Source organism: Pagrus major, chromosome 11, assembly GCF_040436345.1.
Source record: "Pagrus major chromosome 11, Pma_NU_1.0".
Lineage (NCBI taxonomy): Eukaryota > Metazoa > Chordata > Actinopteri > Spariformes > Sparidae > Pagrus > Pagrus major.
In genome coordinates this window covers 35,081,740-35,090,581 of record NC_133225.1, presented here as the reverse complement: position 1 = coordinate 35,090,581, position 8,842 = coordinate 35,081,740, and the positions used below count along the sequence as shown (strand labels likewise).

The 8,842-nt window shown below is 45.2% G+C and overlaps 1 protein-coding gene across 2 annotated transcripts; it reads right to left on the bottom strand.

Moving 5' to 3' along the window:
- Positions 1-459: 459 nt before the first annotated feature.
- Positions 460-5,849, bottom strand: LOC141004587 (H-2 class II histocompatibility antigen, I-E beta chain-like). 2 transcript variants are annotated; one of them, XR_012179829.1, is made up of 7 exons: positions 5,748-5,849; positions 4,398-4,670; positions 3,694-3,907; positions 3,316-3,383; positions 3,014-3,127; positions 703-1,043; positions 460-623 (listed from the first exon to the last, which is right to left on the bottom strand). XR_012179829.1 is itself a non-coding variant. In XM_073476164.1 (6 exons), the coding sequence occupies exons 1-6, from the start codon at positions 5,800-5,802 to the stop codon at positions 1,018-1,020; spliced, it is 750 nt and encodes a 249-aa protein (XP_073332265.1). In that variant the 5' UTR covers positions 5,803-5,849; the 3' UTR covers positions 460-1,017. The 2 variants fall into 2 exon arrangements, 1 of the variants encoding a protein (XP_073332265.1); XM_073476164.1 differs by having other exon boundaries at positions 460-1,043.
- Positions 5,850-8,842: the final 2,993 nt, after the last annotated feature.

Genomic DNA, 8,842 nt, shown 5'->3' with positions numbered 1-8,842 from the left:
GTCCCAGCAGGCAGAACTGACCTTCTGGTGCAGGACGTCCTCTGGAGACGACCGTCAGGATGAAGAGTTTCTGACGTCGTCTTCATTTAAACATTTTGTCTCACACTCTTTAATAAATCACTTTTCGTTCTGTCCTTCGTGCTGTCACTGCTGAGGACATTTCATCTGATGGATCCTACACACACAGCTGCTGCCTCACTCTCTCCACACCCACCAGACTCCATTCACAAAAACACTGATTTAACACTGTTCATTGAAACTGGACAGAACCAGAGTGAAGCGTGTTGTGTGACGGTCCTGCTGCTCCGACCGGCACCAGCTCTGCTTTGGACCAGAGTCCAGTCTGAGAGCAGATGATTTATAGACGCTGCTGTAAACCAGTGTTTGTATCACTCAGCTTCATGTGGAGACACGTGAGACTTCCTGTCTGTGAACATGTGATCAATAACTCCACAGAGATCAGAGACTTTCTTTTGTTTATTGATCAGAAAACTTGAGTAGAAACAGAGAAACCCAACAATCACCATCAACCAGCCCCACATGATTCCAGCAGGTTATATCTGACTGAGACAGCACAGCGAATGAGCCACAGGCCGGGAGAGGAAGCACGGTCCAGACTAGACCTGGTCCAGGACTGTCACAGTCCTCACAGACCAACAGTGCAGAGGACACAGACGGGACAGTCCTGGACCAGGTGTAGACCGGCTCAGGATCAGAGGACACATCATCAGAGAAGCAGGTGTTCAGCCGCTCCAGCAGGGGGCAGCACTGACAGCACATGATGCTGCTTCAGGACCAGGACCAGGACCAGGATCAGGATCAGGACCAGGACCAGGACCGGGACCAGGACCAAGACCAGGACCAGGACCAGGATCAGGATCAGGACCAAGACCAGGACCAGGGCCAAGACCAGGATCAGGACAAGGACCAGGACCAGGACCAGGATCAGGACCAAGACCAGGATCAAGACAAGGACCAGGACCAGGTCCAAGACCAAGACCAGGATCAGGACCAGGATCAGTTACTGGGGACCAGAATCCTTCCTGGATTCAAGAAAAGAAGAGACGATACGATCAACCTCAGATACACCACGACATTAAAACTGGTCTGTGAACTGGTTTGAGGTGTGAACTGGTTTGAGGTGTGAACTGGTTTGAGGTGTGTGAACTGGTTTGAGGTGTGTGAACTGGTTTGAGGTGTGTGAACTGGTTTGAGGTGTGAACTGGTCTGAGGTGTGAACTGGTTTGAGGTGTGTGAACTGGTTTGTGGTGTGAACTGGTTTGAGGTGTGAACTGGTTTGAGGTGTGTGAACTGGTTTGAGGTGTGAACTGGTCTGAGGTGTGAACTGGTTTGAGGGTGTGAACTGGTTTGAGGTGTGAACCGGTTTGAGGTGTGTGTACTGGTTTGAGGTGTGTGAACTGGTTTGAGGTGTGAACTGGTCTGAGGTGTGAACTGGTTTGAGGGTGTGAACTGGTTTGAGGTGTGAACCGGTTAGAGGTGTGTGTACTGGTTTGAGGTGTGTGAACTGGTTTGAGGTGTGTGAACTGGTTTGAGGTGTGAACTGGTTTGAGGTGTGTGTACTGGTTTGAGGTGTGAACTGGTTTGAGGTGTGAACTGGTCTGAGGTGTGAACTGGTTTGAGGTGTGTGACCTGGTTTGAGGTGTGAACTGGTTTGGGGTGTGTGAACTGGTTTGAGGTGTGTGAACTGGTTTGAGGTGTGAACTGGTTTGAGGTGTGTGAACTGGTTTGAGGTGTGAACTGGTTTGAGGGTGTGAACTGGTTTGAGGTGTGAACTGGTTTGAGGTGTGTGAACTGGTTTGAGGTGTGAACTGGTTTGAGGGTGTGAACTGGTTTGAGGTGTGAACTGGTTTGAGGTGTGTGAACTGGTTTGAGGTGTGTGTACTGGTTTGAGGTGTGTGTACTGGTTTGAGGTGTGTGTACTGGTTTGAGGTGTGAACTGGTTTGAGGTGTGTGAACTGGTTTGAGGTGTGAACTGGTTTGAGGGTGTGAACTGGTTTGAGGTGTGAACTGGTTTGAGGTGTGTGAACTGGTTTGAGGTGTGAACTGGTTTGAGGTGTGTGAACTGGTTTGAGGTGTGTGAACTGGTTTGAGATGTGTGAACTGGTTTGAGGTGTGAACTGGTTTGAGATGTGTGAACTGGTTTGAGGGTGTGAACTGGTTTGAGCTGGTTTGAGGTGTGAACTGGTTTGAGGTGTGTGAACTGGTTTGAGGTGTGTGAACTGGTTTGAGGTGTGCGAACTGGTTTGAGGTGTGTGTACTGGTTTTAGGTGTGTGAACTGGTTTGAGGTGTGAACTGGTTTGAGGTGTGTGAACTGGTCTGAGGGTGTGAACTGGTTTGAGGTGTGTGAACTGGTTTGAGGTGTGTGAACTGGTTTGAGGGTGTGAACTGGTTTGAGGTGTGAACTGGTTTGAGGTGTGGGTACTGGTTTGAGGTGTGAACTGGTTTGAGGTGTGTGAACTGGTCTGAGGGTGTGAACTGGTTTGAGGTGTGTGAACTGGTTTGAGGTGTGTGAACTGGTTTGAGGTGTGGGTACTGGTTTGAGGTGTGAACTGGTTTGAGGGTGTGAACTGGTCTGAGGTGTGAACTGGTTTGAGGTGTGTGAACTGGTTTGAGGTGTGAACTGGTTTGAGGGTGTGAACTGGTTTGAGGTGTGTGAACTCGTTTGAGGTGTGAACTGGTTTGAGGTGTGTGAACTGGTTTGAGGTGTGAACTGGTTTGAGGTGTGTGAACTGGTTTGAGGTGTGAACTGGTTTGAGGTGTGAACTGGTTTGAGGTGTGTGAACTGGTTTGAGGTGTGTGAACTGGTTTGAGGTGTGAACTGGTTTGAGGTGTGTGAACTGGTTTGAGGTGTGAACTGGTTTGAGGTGTGTGAACTGGTTTGAGGTGTGAACTGGTTTGAGGTGTGAACTGGTTTGAGGTGTGTGAACTGGTTTGAGGTGTGTGAACTGGTTTGAGGTGTGAACTGGTTTGAGGTGTGTGAACTGGTCTGACCTCGGGCCTTGGTCTTGTAGTAGATGAATCCAGCCAGAGATAAGATCAGACCCAGGATCAGTCCAGACGCTCCGATGGCGATCTTGTTTCTCTCAGACTCAGGCATGGACGGGTCTGAGAGACAGACAGGTAGAGAGACAGACAGGTGAGAGACAGACAGGTAGAGAGACAGACAGGTGAGACAGACAGGTAGAGAGACAGACAGGTGAGACAGACAGGTAGAGAGACAGACAGACAGACAGGTACACAGACAGAGACAGACAGGTGAGAGACAGACAGGTGAGAGACAGACAGGTACTTACCCCAGTCAGTAACCAGAGGTTCTTTCAGGCTGGCGTGCTCCACCACACAGGAGATCTTCTCTCCAGACCTTCAACACAAACCAACACATACATCAGTACTGACTGGATCTGACTGGACCTGACTGGATCTGACTGGACCTGACTGGACCTGACTGGACCTGTCTGGATCTGACTGGACCTGTCTGGACCTGACTGGACCTGACTGGATCTGACTGGACCTGACTGGATCTGACTGGACCTGTCTGGATCTGACTGGATCTGACTGGACCTGGATCTGACTGGATCTGACTGGATCTGACTGGACCTGGATCTGACTGGATCTGACTGGACCTGGATCTGACTGGACTTGGACCTGACCAGACCTGGAGGTGGACTCACCTGGGCGTGTACTCCAGGTGAGAGTGGATCTGGTAGTACCAATCACCGTCTGCCAGCTCATCAGTGGAAGTGACATCAGAGGTGACTTCCTGTCCGTCTCTGAACCAGCTCACTTTGATCAGTTTGGGGAAGAAGTCGAAGACGCTGCAGACCAACATGGACTGATGTTTACCAGCAGAGGGCGTCACAGACTGCAGTCTGACGTACGGCTTAGCTGCAACACAGTGACATCATCATCATCATCATCATCTTCATTATCATTGTTATTATCATGATCATTATTATTATTATTAGTGTTGTTGATCAGCAGTGGTGGTGAAAGTTTGTATTTCAGTGAATTTGCAGAAACTTTAATGAAACTAATTAATGAATTAATTATTATTATTATCATTAGTGTTGTTGTTGTTGTTGTTGTTGTTGTCGTCATGTGGTGGACTCACTCAGTGTGTTAGGACTCTGTGAGTTTACAGAACAGTCAGTGAACTTATTGAACTCTGAGCTTCGTGTTAATCAGCGGCTGCAGTAGCAGAGTTTGAGCAGCAGGTGGAGTCAGAGAACAGCTTGAGTTCAGTGACAGTGACGTTTAAACATCATCAATTATTATAAAAACAAGTCATTGATCAGATTTTCATATTTTCAGTCTCAGCTGTTTAAATCTGACAGATGATGATGTCATGTGTTGGATGTTACAAACACAAACTCACCTGACTGAGTCAGAACTCCACTGGAGAAAGCATCAATGTTGTCTTTGCACCATCTCTCCTTCTCAGCTCTCCTCCTGCTCAGTTCTGAAGGATCATTGTTCCAGTACTTGGCCTGCTTCAGTCCGTACTCAGTGTATCCAACATACTCTCCAACGCTGCTGCTGAACCTGGCGTACTCCACTTTGTTGTAGTATAAAGACAAGATGTACTCGATGTCGTTCAGCTCAGTGGAGTTAAAATCACAACGGAACACCATATAATACCGAAATCCATCTGAAGAACAAACAGAATCAGAGTGAACATACAGAATGAATATATAGATCAGAGTGTATTGATCAGAGTGTATTGATCAGAGTGTATTGATCAGAGTGTATTGATGAGTGTATAGATCAGAGTGTATTGATCAGAGTGTATTGATCAGAGTGTATTGATCAGAGTGTATTGATCAGAGTGTATAGATCAGAGTGTATTGATCAGAGTGTATTGATCAGTGTGTATTGATCAGAGTGTATTGATGAGTGTATAGATCAGAGTGTATTGATCAGAGTGTATTGATCAGAGTGTATAGATCAGAGTGTATTGATCAGAGTGTATTGATCAGAGTGTATAGATCAGAGTGTATTGATCAGAGTGTATTGATCAGTGTGTATTGATCAGAGTGTATTGATGAGTGTATAGATCAGAGTGTATTGATCAGAGTGTATTGATCAGAGTGTATAGATCAGAGTGTATTGATCAGAGTGTATAGATCAGAGTGTATTGATCAGAGTGTATTGATCAGAGTGTATTGATCAGTGTGTATTGATCAGAGTGTATTGATGAGTGTATTGATCAGAGTGTATTGATCAGAGTGTATTGATGAGTGTATTGATGAGTGTATTGATCAGAGTGTATAGATCAGAGTGTATTGATGAGTGTATTGATCAGAGTGTATAGATCAGAGTGTATTGATCAGAGTGTATTGATGAGTGTATAGATCAGAGTGTATTGATCAGAGTGTATTGATCAGAGTGTATTGATGAGTGTATAGATCAGAGTGTATTGATCAGAGTGTATTGATCAGAGTGTATTGATCAGAGTGTATTGATGAGTGTATAGATCAGAGTGTATTGATGAGTGTATTGATCAGAGTGTATTGATCAGAGTGTATTGATCAGAGTGTATTGATCAGAGTGTATAGATCAGAGTGTATGGATCAGAGTGTATTGATGAGTGTATTGATCAGAGTGTATAGATCAGAGTGTATTGATCAGAGTGTATAGATCAGAGTGTATGGATCAGAGTGTATTGATGAGTGTATTGATGAGTGTATTGATCAGAGTGTATTGATGAGTGTATGCTGGTACTTACCTGCTGAGCAGAGGCTGATGAAGAGGAGGGAGAAGCTGAGAAAGGATGAAGCCATGTTCCTGTGATCACTTCACAAACACTGACACAGTCTGACTGAGAGCGGCTCTAAAAACACAGCACAGGATCACATGACCTCATCATCAGCTGTTACCAGGCAGACTGCTCTCACTCAGGTCACATACTCTGTCACAGGAGACTGGGAGCTGATTATTGTTATTATTATTATTATTATTACCTGCTCTATAGTGAAATATTATAGATGTACATTTATCTGAATGTTGTTCTTCTGACTGTTTATTGATCTGCAGTCTCAGACTCAGTGAACAAGGTGAATCATGTAGGGACAGAGATCATCATGGTAACATTTATGGACATTATCAATACACACATATATTATTTATAAATAATATTTAAAAATGACATATGGCTCAACTTTCTGAAACCTGTTCACATCTGTGGGATTGAGCAGCAGAGCAGTTGAGTCAGTGTCTATTTTCTAGAGCATCGTTCATGTCCTTGCTGTGCACATGTCCTCTCCAGATGCTGCAGCAGCCCCACATTGCTGTCTCACTTCTTTTTTCATAATAATAATAATAATAACTTTATTCATACAGCACCTTTAAAACAGAGTCTACAAAGTGCTTTGATAATCAAGCAAAAGCAGGAAACTCAGGAAGACAATATTACAGAATAAACACTGTCAACAGTCAAGACAAACACAGGAAGTGTAGGCTAAGGTGAGTTAAAACAAGAAGGCAGAAGAGAAAATGTAAAAACACAAACAGTCAATGTGATTAACGACAAGTAAAAGGAATAAAAGTGATAAAACATGCAACATCACAGAAAAGGAAGAGGGAGAGAGAAGAAAAATAAATAACTACATAAAAATAAATGCAAAAATAGAAATAAAAAATAAAGGGTTAGGGGTAAGGGACAATAAATAGATTACAAATAAAAGCATAAAGGACAGTAAGAAAAACAACATCACATGAGAGGAGTTAAAAACAGATACGTCAGTTTTAAAAGGGCGACTTCACATAAAAGCAAGTCTTTAAAAGTGGGTTTTAAGAAGTGATTTAAAAGAAGTTACTGATTCTGCGAGCCTCATCTCCTCAGGTAGCTCGATCCAAAGCCGAGGGGCCCTGACGGCAAAAGTGGTCACCTTTAGTTTTGAGTCTCGACTTTGGAACGACCAGAAGGATCCAACCTGAGGATCTAAGGCTGTGAATAGGCCCATATGGGGTCAGCATTTCTACTATGCAACTTGGGGCAAGACCTAGACGAGCTTTAAAACTAATCAGTATATTCTTAAAATCAATTCTAAAACGGACAGGGAGCCAGTGAAGAGAAGCAAGGACAGGAGTGATGTGACATCATCTGTTAAAACCAGTAAGAAGCCGAGCTGCTGCATTCTGGACGAGTTGGAGGCAGGAGAGAGATTACTGGTTGATGCTGGACAGGAGAGAGTTGCAGTAAAAAAAGATCAGACAGACAGATAGACAGATAGACAGATAGATAGATAGATAGATAGATAGATAGATAGATAACTTTATTAATCCCCGAGGGGAAATTAGGTTACCATGGCAGCAGGTACATTCAAGTACAATACAATCAAAATATAAGGGCAAATATAGAAACAATAAGAAACAATAAAGCACTATATACAATAGAATGCTCAAGTAGTTATACAATTAAAATAAAATACTGAGGTAAAAAGATTTTAAAAAAAGATAAAATGCTGAGGTATCAAGTAGAGGTGGAGCATAAGGTGCAGATTTATTTATATTAATAATAAATTAGAGAGCATTATTTGTGTGTTTTGGAGTGTGCGTTGTAAAGTCTGATGGCAGCAGGTAGGAATGATTTCCTGTGCCGTTGAAGCAGGTTGAAGGAGTCTGTTGCTTGTCCAGAGTTTTGTGGAGGGGTGAGAGAGATTGTCCATGAGCAGCAGTTCTGTCAGCATCCTGTCCTCCACCACCTCCTCCAGGGTGACGAGCTCAGAGACAACAACAGACTCTGTCTTCTTGATGAGTTTATTCAGTCCGTTGGCGTCCCTCCCTCTGATACCTGCACCCCAGGACACCAGAGCCAAGAAGATGGTGCAACAACAGACTGATGGAACATCTGGAGCATCTGGTTGCAGACAACAGTGCATGAGTAAGCTTTTCAAAATGAGAGTGTGACAGTATTATTATTTTGGAGATGGTTATTCAATGCATAAATCAGGACTGGACAACTTTTTTGATGTGAGGTCTGAATGAAAGATCTGAATCAATTATGACACCCGCAGCAACATACAAGGTCAGAGCAGACTCGATCTGCTGAGGAAGCTCAGGTCCTGTGGGGTGCAGGGGAACTCCTGAGGACTTTCTATGACTCTGTGGTGGCATCAGCCATTTTCTATGGAGTAGTCTGCTGGAGCAGCAGCATCTCAGCAGCAGGAAGAGACTTGATAAACTTATGAAGAAGGCAGCTCCATCCTGGGTTAGAGGTTAGTGCCAGTGCAGGTGGTGGGAGAGAGCAGGATGATGGACAAGCTGTCATCGCTGCTGGTGAAGGAGTCCCACCCCCTGCAGGTCACTGTGTGAAGGAGAGGTACCGCAGGTCCAAGTGTGAAGGAGAGGTACCGCAGGTCCAAGTGTGTGAAGGAGAGGTACCGCGGGTCCAAGTGTGAAGGAGAGGTACCGCAGGTCCAAGTGTGTGAAGGAGAGGTACCGCGGGTCCAAGTATGTGAAGGAGAGGTACCGCGGGTCCAAGTGTGAAGGAGAGGTACCGCAGGTCCAAGTGTGTGAAGGAGAGGTACCGCGGGTCCAAGTATGTGAAGGAGAGGTACCGCGGGTCCAAGTGTGAAGGAGAGGTACCGCAGGTCCAAGTGTGTGAAGGAGAGGTACCGCGGGTCCAAGTATGTGAAGGAGAGGTACCGCAGGTCCAAGTGTGTGAAGGAGAGGTACCGCAGGTCCAAGTGTGAAGGAGAGGTACCGCGGGTCCAAGTGTGAAGGAGAGGTACCGCAGGTCCCAGTGTGTGAAGGAGAGGTACCGCGGGTCCAAGTATGTGAAGGAGAGGTACCGCAGGTCCAAGTGTGAAGGAGAGGTAC